The sequence below is a fragment of the Chaetura pelagica genome, unplaced genomic scaffold (assembly GCF_000747805.2).
Source record: "Chaetura pelagica isolate M959 unplaced genomic scaffold, ChaPel_1.0 scaffold222, whole genome shotgun sequence".
In the NCBI taxonomy this organism is placed as follows: Eukaryota; Metazoa; Chordata; class Aves; order Apodiformes; family Apodidae; genus Chaetura; species Chaetura pelagica.
Genome location: NW_009952711.1, coordinates 3,401,614 through 3,420,518, shown reverse-complemented (window position 1 = coordinate 3,420,518; position 18,905 = coordinate 3,401,614). Strand labels below are relative to the sequence as shown.

At 36.6% G+C, this 18,905-nt stretch overlaps 1 protein-coding gene across 1 annotated transcript in view; it reads right to left on the bottom strand.

The window, feature by feature from the left end:
• The window catches only part of MTMR10 (myotubularin related protein 10), a 43,321-nt gene that overhangs the window by 16,735 nt on the left and 7,681 nt on the right, over window positions 1-18,905 (bottom strand). Inside the window, exons 4-8 of the mRNA XM_009994517.1 lie at window positions 18,743-18,892; window positions 17,567-17,627; window positions 4,134-4,270; window positions 2,941-3,013; window positions 677-819 (exon numbers count right to left, since the gene is read on the bottom strand). Coding sequence (XP_009992819.1) covers window positions 677-819; window positions 2,941-3,013; window positions 4,134-4,270; window positions 17,567-17,627; window positions 18,743-18,892 — 564 coding nt within the window. The remainder of the gene's footprint in view (window positions 1-676; window positions 820-2,940; window positions 3,014-4,133; window positions 4,271-17,566; window positions 17,628-18,742; window positions 18,893-18,905) is intronic.

Genomic DNA, 18,905 nt, shown 5'->3' with positions numbered 1-18,905 from the left:
CAGCAGGAACTTTTCTGGACCTCACCAGGTTAAATAACAGTGGATGATTTTGTTAAGACTTATGACAACAAGCGTTAGAACTGGGGAAGGAATGAAATTTCCAGGAATGCAAAGACACCGTAATTCTTCTTGTCAAGAGGTATGCAAGTCTTTCCTAAGAAAAGGTTGAGAAAGGGCACATAGTTTTATATAGATTAGACCAGCTGGTCATTGCAAGAGCTTGTTGGAGAACTTGCTGTGTGAAGCAAGAAGTGTATATAGCAAGATAGTACATTTACCAAGGGGTAAATTAAAGTAATAACTTTTGGAAAATACAAAGTTTCAAACCTCCTCCATAAAAGTGTAAACAACTGTTGTACAGCTGCAATGCAGTGTTCCAGCTGCAGTCTTCACAAAATTGGTTTAATGCATTAGTAATTTTTAAAAGTAGAATCAATACAACAAGAAATGCAGGTCTATCTTCTATGAAAAGAAACAGTTAATACAGCACATTAAATTTTTTATCTAATAAATTTTACTCTAAAAGCCTAGATATTCTCCTGTAAGAGAATGTGATTAATTTGCAGTTCTCCCCCTCTACTTCTCTTATCAATATATAAACCAAAATGTTCTTATCAGCACAGCTGCTGCTACATGTGATGACAACAAGGCAAGGTTTCATATGAAGATAAAATACCTTCTTTGCACTTTCAGGACCAGCTTCATCAAAACGAAATCTGACAATACGGAAATCTTTGCAATAGATGATTAATTCTGTTGGATTAAACTTAAGTTTTTGGTTGGGACCAAGGACCTTCTGCTTCCTCTTGGTGTCATTCACTGTAAAGAAAAGACAAAGTTACCAGACTGTGTTTGTAACTATACAACACAAGACATAGATCAGACAGATGTAGTAATGCTGCTGCCAGCAGTTTTTAATTTCATAGTACATTTCAACTGTTCGACTGAGGTAGAAAATCTAAAGCTTCTCCAGTTGATCAATCTCCTTTCAAACAAGTGGCTGAATTACTGCTTCCTACCCAGAAGTTGTCTACCAACAACTTCACAAACAAGGAATTACTATGCAGTATTCCCAAGAGCAATGTTTGGTCCCAGACAGGTAATTGTTTATGTTGCAATACCCTCCTGATGCACAGTAATTAGCATATGTAATTATTTTTAATATTTTTTTAACTTGGATATAATAAAAATATGAGGAGTTAAGACTAACTCCTTACTTCTTACACAAAACCCAATAATCTAAGTATATTAAATTGCCAGCTGGCCTGTAGCTGCACAAACAGGCTGTGTCTCTTGGCCTTTGTATCTCCTTTTCAAACAGAGAAAGTGAAGTTGTAAAAAGTCAGCTTCACAGAAGCCACAGAGATTTTGTTTGTGGTAACTGGGAAAACTGAGGCACATGGCTGTTGAATGATTAACTGACATAGCTGCCTGTCTGGTTGCAGGTATCTTCTGGGTTCAACTGAATACTTCCAAGGAACAAAAAACAAGTGGTTTTAGGGCACCTCCAGCTATTCACTTTCAATATAACAACCAGCAAGCAACCTCTTCTGCAGTGCAGGTGAAAATCTCCCTTTAACTCCTGATAATAAAAGCTAACGCTTCACTAAACTTAGGATAAAGCTGCATAGTAGAAGAATGAAGAATAATCTCCTGAAGTGTGTCAGGAAATACTGCCCTCTCCCTCTAAAGAGCTTTCAAACTTGATGGAAAAGCTCAACAGAAAGGGTTCCTAGAGAACCTCTACCATTCTTCCACTGAAACTGCAAATGTTTATACTATATGACAGTTGGGTAAACTTACACAAGAGAGTAATCTGAATCTGTGACCCTTCAAATTTCAAAATAAAAGCTATCTGTAGTCCTCTCCCATTTAGAAGCAACACATTCCATGTGAGAGAAAACATAATTAATAGAACAATGATATGAGGCTGGCTGGCTTTCCTATTCTATTTAGCAGAATTTATTAGATGAGAGTCTGAATGAGATGCAACCTTCTTATTTAAGAACAGACCATTTCTAAGCATCTCTCCGTCATCAACAGATTTGCAGCGCTGCTACTGTTTTGTCAGTTCTACCTGGTATTTTTTAGAAGGGGCAACAAATGTGGACCACACAGAAGGTTGAACACAACTCTTCATTAAAAAAAGGCTTTTCTTCAAAATGTGCTTCCTCAGATACACACTAATCTTTTCACAGTGAGTAAAAGAAACTTTCAGAGTGGAAATGGATCACTCAAAACTTTAAGTAATAATTTAAATTACCTACAGTCAGGAAAACAAGCATTCAACCAGCCCATGTCATATTCAAGATTTGAAAAGTTGTCACATGAAATTCTTCAATTGAAAGATGAAAAACATTCTTAACAAACAGATTAACCTAAAGTATGCACCAAACCAGATTCTTCAAAGTAGATATTTTCTAAGTTATTTCTCCAGATTAAGATGTCTATTGCCATGTGTAGATTATTTGAGGACGACTATCTAATAACTTGCAGAAAATAAGACATGATTGAAAACTCAAGCATTTATGTCATGGGATATCTCAGCTATGTGTAAAATGTATAACTGATGTGCTTTTTGTGACCTAGTGTATTTAAATGGAAGAGATTCAGGTGCTTGAATATTAAAAAGTTGCTAACAAAATGCTGTACTCCTCTAATAGGTGTCTATCCTAGAACACCTGTTACTTCAGCATTACAGTTAAATTTAAAACAAATATAAAGACCCAAATGAATTTATCTCCTGCATGGCACCTCAAGTTCTATTCAGCTTTTAAGGCTTTCATCCTAATTTTAAATAAACAAAGTTCTTCAAACCAGGAAGATTAATGACATAAAACCTTAAGCATCAACAATTCTGCACAACCTAACAAGTACTTGACAGTTTTCAACTGACTAAGTTTAAAGCCTGTCAACAAAGTTAACTTTTTTCTGACATACCTGTGACAATCTGCTCAATGCATGTTAGAGGGACATCATGTTCACCAAGGAGAAGGTTTTTGTAATGGAATTTCTGAAACACATGAACTCACAGCAATTAATTGCAGTTCTGCAGTTCACAGCCAGATATACAGGACAACTTGGAAGAAACTATGATAAAAATCAGGCAGGTCTAGACTTTTTCTGACATGTACCACCTTTGCCTATTCACAGGCAACATCACTTTAATCACCTCACATAGAGGTTGTGGAAACAGCTCTCTTGTACTGGTGAATGCTCACCAAATAGTTTAGAAACCCCAGTGGAGTATACACAAAAACTCCACTACTTGCATTGAATTTACTGGCCTCAAAAATTACTGGTAGAAATTCAATACAATCTGAAGTGTAATACATAGATATATAAAAGATATCCAACTATTTCTGTAACCATAGAAAGGAAATAAATTAATTCAGATTTCAGAAATAAGTTTTGACAACTAGTTCATGTAAAAAATAATTATTTTAAAGTAGCTTTGATCAAACTTATTAACCATTATTAAATAAACATCTATCTACTTTCAGAGTTCTACTCACACCTAGTATGGAGTGTTTCTTTTAAAAGCCCCAAATGAAGTGAAAACTCCCCTGAAAACAGCATGAAGCTCCCAACTCAGATTTCTAAACATGCTGTGCTGTTCAAAAACTAATCCAGGTCTGGAATGTCACATGTCTGCTTTGACAAAGGCTAGGTTTCTTTCTCCCATTTTCTTGCTGCTCCACCTACAATGAAAACTCCTTTCATGGTTATTTTGTCCTCCATGCCAACAAAACTTTGGACACATTAAAGACTTAGCTGATCTGATGCTTGTCTAGTCAAAGAAACATTTGCAATTATCTTTTTCAAGGAGGAACACGTTTCATATAAATTCCTATTTTGCCTTCTGCAAAATCACTTCCTACTGAAGCCTCCATAACAGGTAAATAGAGCTGGCTGTACTTCCACACCAAGGTTGCTCTGTTCTGATATTCTCAATAAAGGGATGGAACGACAACACACAGAGAATGGGAGAGTGAACCTCATCATTTAGCCTGCTTTGTTTTAGAAGGCATCATAGTTCTATAAGATATGACATAGATTCACTGTATGTTAATGAAATCCATTTTACCTATCCCATTTGTTGTCATGGTGTAGTGATGTGAGTAATAACAAACCTGGAGTGGCATTGGGTCATCCGTAATAAAGGAAATCTTGAAGTTAGTGCAAACCAATTTGCCCCACAGGTCATACTGACTTGTATCTGTTGCAATGCATTTTCTTACAAAATTTACTTCATTTACCACAATTTCACCTAGAACAGAAAAAGGGGAAGGGAAAAGAGAAGCCTATATAAATGCTTCAGGTACAACAATTTTCAGTCTGTAGTTCCAAGATATCCCTACCCCTTTACCTGTTTCAGATTATGCACATCTTCTGGGCAAACCTGGAATCTAATGCCACTTGGGGGGGAAGGAAACTACCTTTCCAAAACAGACAGTATTATGCAGCAGTTAAAAGCAAAAAAAAAACATACTACTTTCCTCACACCCAGAGAGAAAAATTGCTATTGTTCACTATTAAAATTCATTGGTTTGGACAACTCTATCCTTTAAATAAAGGCACACATTCAGGTACTTCAGCTAGTATTCCTTTTAAAAACTGAAATTAGGTGGCTATTGCTAAGTACTTCAGAAAGTTTTATGAACTTAATGAATTCTGGATAATCAGTCCACATCTAGTTTTGCATTTATAAACAGATTTTCAGGTACTTTCATAAAAGAAAAAATAGAATACAAACACATTAAACACTCCTCACCATTTCAAAGTTTCGACAGTGACCATCTAATGAAGGAAACCAACCATTTCCTTTTGCAAAACAGAAGATCCAAATTAAGAAAGAAAATTATTATGCTAATTCATCTGGGATAAGCTATGAAATAAAAAAAGCATATAGGCAAATGAGACTGAGGACCATTTAAAAAGTGAATCACTACACAAAATGTCACTTTTTAGCTCCACAGTGGAGGTCTCTAAAGCTAAATAGTAATTTCATCCTTACTTCAGGAAATTAATTTAATCATTTATTTTAGTCCTGTAGAAGACTTCTGCTTGTATCATCAGATCAATCACTTCCTTCTGCTGCTACCATAAATAGCGTGCGAATATAAGTGAGTTCAAGAAAAGTGTAATTTTGTACTACCTGTAGTTTCTTGTTTGTTTGTGCTTGGGTTTTTTTAAATACTAAAGACTAAATATTGCCAAAGACTAGTTTACTAATAGGTTGGGCATACTTAGTTCCAGTTGCTTGAAATGTCACCTTAGAGTGCCCTGTTTGTGTTTTGCAAGAAAATAGTTTTTTGGGTGACTGTAATAGCAGTGATCATTTCTCTGCATACCCCATGAGTAAGGACACAGCCATCCCTGGATGTGTTCAAGAAAAGGCTAGATGTGGCACTTAGGGCCATGGTCTAACTGACGTGGTGGTGTTAGGTGAGGCCGGACTTGATGATCTTAAAGGTTTCTTCTAGCCTTGGTGATTCTGTGAATAAATCTCCCATCTGTCTCCCAATCTAGAGAAGGTGTTTTCCTCAGGTGGTTATCACTGCACCCAAGCACCCAGACATTGAAAGAACTACCTTGGGCACTCCAAATGCTTGAGCAGAAATGCACCTTTTGCTAGTCTTGAAACCTAGTCTCTGCATATGCCTCTCATCCTAAGCCATTTAGCAGTTTAGCTAAATACCAGATCTCCTGCCCATAACATGATTAGGCATCAGCCTGGAAGTCCCTAAAAGATGCAGCAGAGCGCCTGCTTTCAGTCCAGTTGTGATAAACAGCTACAGAAATTTGTTTCGGTAGCTTCAAGCTGGCAGAATTATGCCAAGTACTCTGTTTGCAGATCTAAGGGGACAAGTTTCACTCACCTGTAGTTACCACATACATGCATAATCTATGTCAGAAGTGGCAGGAGTTGTGAAAATGCTCTACAGACAAATGTGCTGGAGCACTAAAGTAATTTCTCAAACATCACCAAACTGTGGTTACATAAGTTTTGGATTTGGAAAAAACCAAACCTGTTTCTGACAGCTTCAAGTTCAGGCAAGACCACAGCCATTTGAAACAATTTCCAAAAAAGGGGTTACGTGAGTGTGACAAACACTGCTTCTGTTACACATTGTAATGAAAACGTTCCAATACTTTTAGAAGAATCTAGCCTTAAACTTCTTCATGCCCAGCTTTTTTTTCTAATAAGCTATTTACTTAAATAACAGCAAAACCTCAAAATGCATATTAAAGCAATTCCTTCTCACAATGGTGTTAATCTTCAACTATTCAATGTTGTTCTCCCCTCTGCAAAAAGTCAGTCCTAAACCTAAATAGTTTTTATTCTTCCCTTTCTCAAAAGATCCACTGTACCACTACATTTCTAATACAAAGATATAGAGAGCCAAATACACCACAAAATGAAGTGCAACCTCCATAGGTTGTTGGTGTTTTTTTTTAAAACACAACATTCCCTTATTTGTTACCAAGTGGAATATTTTTAGTATCACACAGGAAACAGTCTTGCTAAAAACATACATTACTATTACCAAGCTATTTCAGTATTTTGTGTCTTTGATGCTACAAAACAGTAGAAAAATGACAGATCCATTGCTGCTCTCATGCAAACTTCTTCAGTTTGAATCTACTACAGTTTAAAACATGCCTGCCACATCATTCTCTCTGCCAAAGCCAATCTTTTTTACTTCCCTCCTCCACTTCTCATAATTGTGTGGCTACACTAGATGTTAATACTAATCCTATTTTAGAGCAACTTCATATGTTCTCATTTCATCCAACTCAAATACATTCTGGATTTCTTGGCCTAGCTTCTCCTTTGCACTCAAGTTTACAGCCCTAACACAGAATTGTCAGTTTTGAACCTGAGTGTTACAGTGTGGCAAGACAGACTGCATGCACACCAATTTCAACCTAAATGTTTAAACATTTACAGTGAGAAATTCTGCAATACAAATGTAATGGATACAGTTCTCAAAAGTCTCTGGAAACTGTTGTTTTCTTTTTTTTTAAATGCAAGTTTGGAATTTCATATCAATCCAGCTTTTATCACTCATTTGGACACCTACAATGAACAATTCAAAAAGGCGCAAACCTTCCAAACTTCATTCAAATTTAGGATAGCAGATAAACAACGTAAGTAGCACTTGTTGGTCTTACACAAGGAACCCTTCTTGTATTTGTAGCTGAGTAGGTGATTTTTCTATACAAATATCAACAACAGAGCTATTCAGAGATATTACACTGCACATTTTTGCAATGTAGCTGCTGCTTTTTTCCAGTAAACAGTCACAAGCTGTTCCAGACACGGAACAGCAGTCAACACTTCCATGTGACTCAAACAGTCAAAGAATGATCTCAGGAGACAAGGGCAGTTTGTTTAAACTCTGACAGGAAACCAGAAGAAAAATTACAGGTTACCACCCTTACATATGAAGCCTAATGATGTTTAATAAAAATATTTCTACACTGAATACGAGTCACAAAAATAACATGACACTGAAGGATCTATCTAGCTAATACACCTTGCACTTAACACAGAAACTGCTAAACTTCAGAAAAATTCTGCTACCCTCCCACAAGCACATACAATGTGACTGTTTCATATTTTGGATGCTAGGAGAATTCACAGTGATAGCTAATCCACCACTATGCATAACCTACTGCAAGCCAAATAAAATTCAGAAAGCTGAGCATAGAACTGGAGACAAAGAAGCACAACTAGAAATGCTGAACTCAGCAGAACAAGTGATCAACAGGTATCACAGACAATGTGCAACAGCACCAATTTTGTATCCCAGCCTGCAGACACACTAAGTGTGTCTGGTCTAGCCTTCAGGGCAATTTATTTCTGCAAAATTTGAAAATACAATCCCTCATCAGTAACATCTTAAAATAAAGGATGTCCTGCACCCTTCTGCCTACCACTGAACAACATTACTGTAAATTTTGGTGCCATGCTCCATGGGATCAATTTAACTTTTGTTTGTTTATCTTATGAAGGTAGTAATTTGTGATTTACTGTCAGTAGTGCTGGATCTAACCACCTCTATACATGCAGATCACACAAAATACCTAAAAAATTTTCTTAGCTATTTTGGGTCAATTCTATCACTATTTGTTATCAGTAACAGGGCAATCAAACAGTAAGTAAGCTTGATAGATCTGAAAAACTAAGCAAGAGCTGCTAGAATGAGCAACACATTAAAACCTGTAATTGGAAATTTCCATGTTTTCTCTCAAGACAAGGTTCTGGATGCATTAACAATAATCCTCTTTCACCTATATAGCCAGTTCTCATGTTTGCTATTTTAACATTCTGTATTATCTTTGCTTAAAATTAAAAAAACCATGCCAACCAAGAAAGAGATCTCAAGTAATTTCCAGGTTTTCAGTTGCTCACTGAAGTAGCTGCCAAACCCTTCAATTCAAAAGGGTTTCTAGCACAGTTTTGCTGCCTATGAATACAGAAGGATTACAGCAGAACAAGCTATCTTAAAACCTTAGCTTTCAGGCTGATTGAATAGCATCTAGGACCACAACCTTACTAATGCACAAGGTGAAACAGGATAAACAGTATTCAAGAGATCTAATACTGACTAAATACAGAAATGCTGCACAATGAAATAAAGTAACTGCAGTTTACAAGGCAGTTTATGCTGCACTGGGTGTCTATACACCCATACTGATACATGCACATATGCATTTTGACATAAGTTAACGTACAATATTTCTAGCTCATTAAAAACCTGACACTTGCTAGAGGCAATGAATGGCTGGAATCACCTTCATAAATGAATAATGCAAATCCTGCTGACCCAAGAAGTTTACAGGTACCCTACATATTGCTAAGGGAACTTTTTAAAAACTGTAGAAGCGTAAGAGTAGACTTATTAGTATAAACTGTCTTTAATGGGCATTGCAGTTCTAAATCAAACTCTGAATATGTTTAGTGTATGTTCAAGGTCTAGCAGACATAAGGACAACAGAGAGTATTAAGTACTTTTTGCAGTCATGTTAATTCGTGCCTAAATTAATAAAAACCTGAATACTAAACCCCCATTCCTCATTTATAACGTACATAGTGATTATACCCCATTAAGACAAAAAAAACCCCTACTTTGTTATTGTGAAAGATATTCTAAAAAGTTTACAATAAAAAACCTGAAGAAGCCATTTAATAATTAAAAATGCACATTAACCAGTTCACTTGTATTTATAAAGATCTAAGTCTAAAACTGCTCCAAAGTGACTGGCAAATAATTAACCTCTGTAAATTTCTGAGTAAGAATTTCCAATAAAAACTTCATTAATAAAAAAACTGAAATCTAGAACGCCTTCACTCCTTTAGCTGCTTTTTCTTAGCTGTTCTTGTGTAGACAGAACACCAAAATTGTGTGAGTTTATTAGTATGCACCGAACATTTAGATGTAAATGTCTCTAATCCACTTCTAAATGAATGTTCTGTTCATTGTGCTCAGCCACTTCCAAAACTAAGAAAAAAGCATTTGTGAGCTCATGAAATAATTATCTTTTATCTCTTCTCTGATTTTCCTGAGCTCTTATGATGTATTTAGGGGCTTAAGATATGTGAAGACAAAAAAAGCTGCACACTATTATAGCTATCATCCATCTTGTTTGTTTCCCCAACTATTTACCAATGCTTTAATAATTAGTTTTTAAAAGATTACATTTAATTTTCTGTACATCTGTGGAAAGCAAAACAATAAAAACAAAGTTCAAATGTTATTCCAAAAGGACAGCTTAATACTGGGATTACTGGGGAATGAAAAACAATTTGCATATATATTATTTGCATTAGTTTTTAACAGGAGGCCCTGGGATTTCTGTCAAAAAACAACTCTAGCCACCTCTTGGAGAGTGGCATTTTTAATATGCAAAGTGCCAAAAAAGCTTGCTTTGCCAATCTGATTAGAAAAATTGTTATTAAAATATCTTATATGAACATTGTACAGTTTCTCTTGTGGGCCAACAAACAGAAAAATAGAAAGCATGGCAAGAGCTTTGCTAAATTTTACAAGTGCTCAGTAAGGAAAAAAGCAGCAAAAAAAGTAAAGGATTACTGGTAAAAGTCTTCCAAGAAAAACTATTATTTTCCCACAAACAGTAACAAGATGAAAATTAGCATTTGTCCAACAATGGCTGATCTTTGTGAACTTTGCAAAATAAATAACTTTTCTGAACTAAGATGGGATGCTCCACAAAAACTTCCACCACACCCTAGAAACGCAGTAAAGGACAGAAGAACCTAAAGCAGGCAACCAACAGTCCACGTGGCAAGAAGGGAACATCCAAGAGCAAGGCTCTCATTAGCAACTAGGTCCAAAACAAAGTATTGCAGTAGATTAAAAAGTTGATCATGCTTACAGAGCTGCATCAATCCAGCAACTTGTATTACCCCTGAACCAGAAATAGCTCCATATTCAACATTCGTTCCCACCTCAGTTCTTGTGCTGGTACTACCATTTGTAAAAGACCTTGTTAGTTACATCAGAAAACTGATCCAACTGAAAATAACTGTAACCACATACTTTTCTTCCTTTTTTATCAGCCCTGATTTCATCTGAACTAGCTCTTGGATCTAGCTTGTTCTTCAGTTGCACACAAAGTGTCAGCACCAAGTAGCTAACAGAAGCACACGTCTGTGATGAGAAAAATGGAGTAATAAACAGCTTCTCAGCATCAGATGTATTTTTAGTCCAAATAAAAATAATCATATCACCAAAATTCCCTCAAAAAAGTTTTAGCAATGATTTGATCAGAGTTCTGCAATGTGAACAATAGACAAGCCAGTGAGGAAGATTTTGTGTATTTTTAGTTTGGCTACACACAAACTACAGACTCCCAAAGCCTGACTTGCCTAAACAATATAATCAGTAACAATTTGAGAGGACTGTGGTTTCCAGCCTGTTATTTTATAACTATATCAACAATAAAAGTTAAAGATGCTGTTCTGAATTTGTAATGTAGTACTGGCTCTAGCATAAATTACTCAGGTTTGGCTTACTAAATAAATAAATGCAGAAACACATGTTCATTAGAAATTAGGTTGCTGAAGACTTAATCCATTGGAAGTGAATATAATTGTCAGGAGACAAAAACTCAATAGCTTGGTCAGCTGACAATTCAGAATCTACACTAGCATTTTATCCCATTTCTGGACTTTAATGACTTTTGGCATTAAAAATATGTGGGCCAGAGTGGGCACAAACCAATTTCTTTGGAACTGTTTGGCAGATTTCACATGCAGAAACATTAAAATATTTTATTTTAGAGCATGTTCATCCTTCTGCCTTTAAAGAATGATTTCCACTTTGCCCTACAGCTAATCTGTTGCCAATAAGGAAGTGTTTTTGTAGATATTTACACACACTTAAAATATCTTACTACAGAAACTTTAAGAAATGCATTCTACGTACTCCTAACAAAGAAGGCAGATCAAACTGACTCCATCCAGTAAAGTCCATTTATAAGACTATCTGGAAGTTAGGTTCTACATACAGACTGCCTTGGTAGGACTTAAATCATGCCAATTCTTAAAAAAAGCAGAACCAAAACCAGCAGTTAACTGAACCTAAAACATTGCCTGAAAATTTACTTGAGTCAAGCAAACAAACAAAGTTATAATAGAGTATTCACTATATACTTACTGTAAGTGATGCCTCATTTATTCTAAATATAAGTCAAATGCTTGGTTCATTTTTAAACTTCTTGCAGTATGAAAGATTACTTTGCAGAAAGCTGCTGTTTCAAATTTCAAATCTAGAATGTGAAACTTTCATAATTATTTAAGGGAAACTTTCAGTAATCTTCTTGGAATATGGAAAAAATAAATAAATTCTACATTAGAAAACTTTAGGGGATTATATTACTTTCCAAATTGTCATTCTGATTTTCTAATCTGGCTACCCTGAAATGATGAAAATCATGTAATGCTCCTGTATGACTCCAATTCCTGAAAACTAGTTGAAATTACAAAGCTATTTCACCTACTTGTCTAATATCCATACCCTAACTTTAAAAACAAGTAAACTTTTAATGTACCATTTCAACTTCAAATAAGAAATCTGATGCAGGGAAAAATCCCTAACCTTGCATTATGAGGTCTTCATCAGCTGTGGAATTAGTAAGAGAGCCTTGGCTCTCACTGGAAATGAGAATCAACAACTGAATATGCTTTGGAAACAATCAGACACTGACTTCATATAAATTACATTCAGTTATTATCAGCACTGATGATTGCTGATAGGCTACTGCTACTTACCATCAACAGATGAAGATCCTTAACAGATGAAACAAGATCTACTTGAATAACAACACATTGTTCCACAAACACAAAAGGAAAAGGGCACTGACACTAACAGCATCACTGCTCGAACCAAGCAATTGAATAATTCCATCTTCCACTTCGAAGTGTTAAACCAAAATGATTCCTAATACAGGAGAAAGGCAGACCTGACAGCTCTGTTGTGCTAGGCATTAACCTCAGTAACTTGGTCCCTATTTCTTACCCATCCCCCAGTCAGAGTGCTGGCATCACACACTCACTCTGCAGCTCCGTGACTTCTGTTCTCCAGCTCTGCACCACCACAGACCAAGTGAAAATGCCAAGAAAGAAAGAGAGGCAGGGGGTTCAAAACAGCCAGGAGTGAACATACCTGGGGCACTAGCACAAAAGGGTGCCTCACCAAAAAGTGCACTTTCCTTCTCCTATCACAAGATGTATTGCAGCTGCTCTGGAACACGACTTAATGTACTAAGGATTTGCGGAAAGCAGAAAAAAAAAAAAAAAAAGAGAAAAGAAAAAGAGTAGGGAACTAACTTGTGAGACAATCAGACACTTCTAAAAGATTAAAATTTTCCATGATACAGTCTTAAAAAACTCCCACAAATTTCTACAGTCAGTTGCACATTGAAGGGCACATGTATTTAAAAAAAATAAATCAAACCACAACAAAAAAGCAGGTGGCAAAGCTGATTAGACTGGCATTGTTAGATAAAAGCCAAAATATATTCAGTGGCAAAAATCTTGAATACAGTATGTAATACCACCTCAATGAGAGCACCACACAGCTGGAAAAATGTTCAGAGTTAATCAAAAGGATGACCAAAGATATAGATAGCCTCCTTCTTAGAAGCTACTAAGACAACTAAGCTAGAGGGAAGCAAGCCAGAGTGAACATGAGACAAGTCTGAATATCACAAATCACATGGAATGGCGAAGTAGGCCTTGAAGCTTCTTGTGTCACACAAGAACCAGGATTTATTAAAAAAAAACTGGGCAGTGGTAAATTCTGAACAAACAAGCAAAGGCAGTTTGTACCAGCATACAATTAAGCTGCTAAACTCCTTACCCCAAAAAGCTAGAAGATAAGCTTTACCACCAGATAGGTGACAGAAGTTTAGATGATGATAGAAAGCAATTGGATAAATATGTGTAAGAGTAATCCAACAAGAGGAATTAAATATTATAGCACTGCCTCTGTGGTGCTCTAACTCCTCACTTGGATCTCCCCATTTAAGAGAAAAGTCTCTATGCCACACATTTAAGGAAGCAGCTAGGAGTGCTACTTGTCCTGCTCCTCCTTCTTCCTACATGCCTGCTGGTGGCCACTGTCAGCAGGTGAATCTGACCCAGTCCAGCTGTACTTATGACCTGTTCATAAACCCACCCATTGGTGTATAGCATTGAAGGTGACTTCTATGATCTGACCATGAAACATGGTGTAGACACAAGAGACCATGAGAAACAGCTTTGCAACAGTAGCTCACCACCAATGTTCTTTGAACTCACCTTAACATGGGCAATCCTTAAACAAAAAACTATTCTAATTCAGTTTACTTATTTAATTGTAGTGTATAAACTTTAAAAACAAAAGCAACTAAATAATTTCTAACACTTTTGTAAAAACTTACTGGTAATAGTTACTAACCTACTAGAAAATTAACATACTGAGCAACACTTTAAAATAATTATTACAAGTGGGTATTAAGATTCAGGAGGAACAGTCCTTTCTTAATCAGGTGCTCCACTAGTTCATAAGCTCGGGCAGAACATCCTCTGTAGCTACAGCAAGGGCCTCATTGCCTGATCTAGCCCAAACCACAGTGTGGTACTGCTTCCAGTAGAGGCACTGGACTGGTTCATGGATTGCACCTCTCTTGCACACTGCTTTGCCATTTAAACCATGAGAACATACACTGCACCACATCCCAATTACGTTGTACAATTTTTGAGAATGTTGATGTCTGAAAAATGTTACAGACATTGTTGTTAAATATTTGATTACCAGAACAAAACACACCTTCAAGTTTAACAACGTTAACTTCATTCTCCCCTGAAGTACACAGGCTAATTTTCTGCTTGCCAGGCAAGGCACTTTAACAGACTAGCTGGTAGACTGACTACCTACTATTTCTCTGTTTTTCCTCTTTGACACACTTACAAAACAAGTTATGCAAACAAACAAAGGGAAAAAAAAAGGGAAACTGTTACACAGGCCAACTCTTCCACTAACTGCAAAAACGCTTGACCAAAAAGCTATGCTAAGAGAACAGAACTGCAGTAAAAAAAAAACATTTTTATAACTCCTTATTAAACATATAATGTATTTTGTAATGAAATTATGTAAAGTTCTATGAAATTATTTGTTTTTCCCCTACTACAGTATCAGTGCTGCCACTTACAACCAACCTTTAAATGCTTGTTGCTTTTCCTAACACACAACTCTCCTCAGGGCACACAGTTCCATAAGAGTACAGGCTTTTGTGCTAAAAGCTGAAGAGATGCATCTCTATGCCTCTGGGCACCACAGGAAACTTTAAAAATCAACTCTACAGGCTATGAGTTGGTTCCAATGTCAATTCCAATTTATTTTTATTTTTTTTTTAAATAACAAAAAACTCCTCACTTGGTAACCTGACTCACATTACTTCCATGTCTGGAGTTCCCTCTCCTAACCTCCACTGCACAGAGATGTAAGTTGCACAGTAGGGTATTTAGCTACTTTGGAGTTTACATTTTGAGTAAGGTACTCCCTCAAAGAGACTATGTTTTAGGAATCAAAAGCTTAATACAACTATTTGCAGTTTCTTAAGATTATAATTAAGTCAGTAACTGCTTGTGCTGATATAATTTAATTCCAAAGGAACTCCACCAATTAAAGAATCATAATAAACATTCAGCTGTGCAGGTTTTACTCTGTTCCTGGGAGCAAAAGCAATTTCACTCAGCTATTAAGGACAGGATATTAGGAATGCCATGCTCAAAATGTACTTGCAAGGGAGTACAAGTCACGTCAGCCTTAATATAATTAGATGAGTTGGAATTTGGCCAGAAATTTGGGTTTTGACAAATACAAAAGCCAGACTATACAACGATAAAATGTGTACTTGTTTATAGACTTTTCTACTGCACTATTTGATGAAAGAAACAACAACAAAAAAAAAGCGTTTAGGCCAGTGCTTAACTTTAAACAGGAAGAGTTTCATTTAAGTCATTTAAATTAAGTCATGTCTAGTTACACACCCTCCTCCCCCTGCCCCCACACAGACTGATGCTCACAGAAATGTAAGAGCTACTTTGTGGCTGCAGAGCAGCGAGTTTTATTATGACATAATTCCATTAACACCTTAGAATGATATGGATGTGGAAGTTTTAATTCTGTCGTGAGTCACACTCTTCCTATTAGCTTCTACATAGCCTGGGGCAGCTTACTATGAATGTCCCAAAAACCATCAAATGCTGATTTCCAAGATAGTGCAGACAAGGGAAATGATGCAAACATGGAATAAATACAAGCCAGTTGAGAAAAACAAACCCAGTCAGCACCATTTTAAGTGTTCTTCAGAGTTACACAATTAAAGAATGAACCACACTGCAAAAAGTTAATGCACAGTTCTTGTTCCCAGTAATTGCTCGTGCACATGTCCCACAGTAAAGGCAAGATGTGTTACATTTTAAGAAGAGCAATGTCTACTGCCTTGCATTTTCTGTGGAATGTATCAGAAGAACATGCAGTCACTTCCTTGTGAGTCAAAGACCTTGGATGAGTATCAACTGCAACACAACCAGTAAGATGCCAAGTGGTAAGCAGAAGTTTTGCAAGCATAAAAATACAACTGTATTTCCAATACCAAGCAATCTTATCAATGTATTATAGGGTATTTATGCCTCAAGCAGAATCTGTATTATTTTGTTTCCCAAACCATCGTTATTTACTTCTCAGTTGAACCTCTTTCCACAAGAATTCAGCCTGTTAAGCTTAAGGTGCCTCGCTGGACCACACCACGTATCAATTAACAACAGGTTCACATGAAGCAGTGACAGAAATATAACTTCTTTGTTCTATTCATCACTTTGAAAGTGAACATTTTTTATCAACTTCAAGAACACAACAGCAGACTGTGTAAATTCATATTTGTCAATATATAATCTGAATGCTAAGAAAAAAAATGCAGTATACCATGGTTTCAGAAACATCAAGCCAAATATATTACTGCGCTGTACAGTTTGCAATGAAAGTAATATTGAAAACAGTAGATTGTTTCTTTGGTATCTGAATAAGGCTTTTACAAATCCTCATTGATCAAAATCTCATTTACCAAAGATTATTTCTTATTTAAAATATGGAAGTTATAGTCTACATTTTTATAAATATGAACAGATTTATAATTATGAAAAACAATAAAATACATTGCTTTCCTCATCCACACACTGAAAAGGTTATTCTGCATAAGTGTAAAGACACTGACAAATTCCAAAGTTACATAATGGCTGCACATTCTATGGAGCCATGGGACAGGCTGCCCAGAGAGATTGTGGAGTCTCCTTCTCGGGAGACTTTCAAGACCCATCTGGATGCATTTCTGTGTGACCTGCCCTAGGTGGTCCTGCTTTGGCAGGGAGGGTGAACTAGATGATCTCTAGAGGTCCCTCCCAACCCCTAACATTCTCTAATTCTGTGATATTTAATAAATTAATAAAGACAGCATTAGGAGCTTTCCAATAGGTAAGTCAATCATACCCCTCTACTGTAATCTCTACAAGGATTTTCTTTTAAAATAAAATAAAGGCTACAACACATGCTATGGTAGTGGATTCTGCACACAGGTAAATGTCTGACTATTTGACAAAAATATATAAATTACCAGTGGTCTTCCAAAAGGTGTCATAAATGTTACAAAACTTACAATGGTTTTACAGTGGTTTAATTTCAAATACTCACAATAAACTCAATATATTATTCTACACTATTCTACCAAAGCATTACATGAGTAAAAGTGCCTGTGTATTTATTTAGAGTTTAAGGCAGTTCAGAAAAATTTTCTACAGACACAGGCAATATTAGATTTTCCTACTAAGGAGTTACCTTCCATCAAAAAGCATGCTAAGATTAAAATATACCAAAATCAATAATCACAGTAAAATAGGAAAAACTATTTACATTTGACCAATTCTATTATAATAAACAAAAGGCTTAAATATAATGTTGACATATCTGTTGAATTGCTGATTTATGCCTACCTGGCAAAAGTACTGGTTCCAGCTTTTTAATCCTTGGTTCTGATGCCATATGGTCTTCAGCCTAAAGGAAAAAAAAACCAACAGAATTCACTTAAGAATCAGAACTTTACAGTCAGACACAAATATGATCTAATTGGGCAAAGGAGAAAGTCGTTCTTTTAACTTTAAATGGTGATCCTAAAGAGCTAGAATCCAATCATAGCAATGGTTTTCTGTAATGTATTAACATTTTTGTGTCCATTTAGCTTTGTACTAGAAGAATAATGCAATATTTAAAGTGCTAATGTTGAACCAATTGTGCAACCTAGGCTGTATGAACAAAAACCAATTTGCCTTGACGCTCCACAAAGTTAAGATCAAGTCCTACAACAAGATTTACATAGATTTGGACACTCAAATTTGCAAAAAACTCTCTAGCAACTTTTAGCTTGTGTGCCTTTCTGACATGGGAAAAATTTCCAACAGGCTAAGGCCCAGAACACATACATGCCCACTTGCATCTTAACTCCAAACCTTAAAAACTAAAATACTTCTATAAAAAGACTGGAACCTTCAGTGAAAGAGCCTTAACACCTATGGTCCTACACTGACAGTGACATAGTCATTTCCCAGGACTAGGAATATCCACAATTACTGTTGCATAGACATTTCACTTTTACCAAGAAACAGTAAAAATGAGTCAACACATCAAACGTATTGCTAGAAGAGGTCCTGCCTTGTCTAAAACAAATAAGTAAAACCCAACTTATGTCAAGTGCACACCCAGACCGTGCAAAATATCCCGATGATTCTACCAGATACACTTAATACACATTAGATACACTATACATGTGTGTATATATATATATATGTGCACTATGTATAGTATATCCCTATATTTTCTTGCTATATCTACTTGACTTTTTTATTTATGCCATCAGCCACGTTTTAAATGTGAAAGGATGGCTACAGTGAGAGTTTAATTATTTGCATAACAGACAAGCACCAGCTGTTTTCTCCTTCGGATATCGCCGATTCCCACAGCACAAAGAGGAAACCGTGCCCAAACACCTGAAGCGCTATTCGTAACTTTCCAAAATAACCTCGTACTGGCCAGTTTTTATCAGCACAAGACTCTGTTTTGGTATAAGTTCTGCTCCTCGAGCCAAGTTGGGCTCACGACCCGCATACGCTCACTTGGCGTCCGTGTACCACTTCAGGCCAGGAGGCCAGCGGGCTGCCCTGCCAACCCGCTTTTGTTTCCCGGGGCGCTGGGGGGCGGCGGGAGCCCCCGGGACGCGCAGGTGCGGGGTCACCGCCCCGCCAGGCCGGCAGCCCCGAGGCCAGCTGGGGAGAAGCC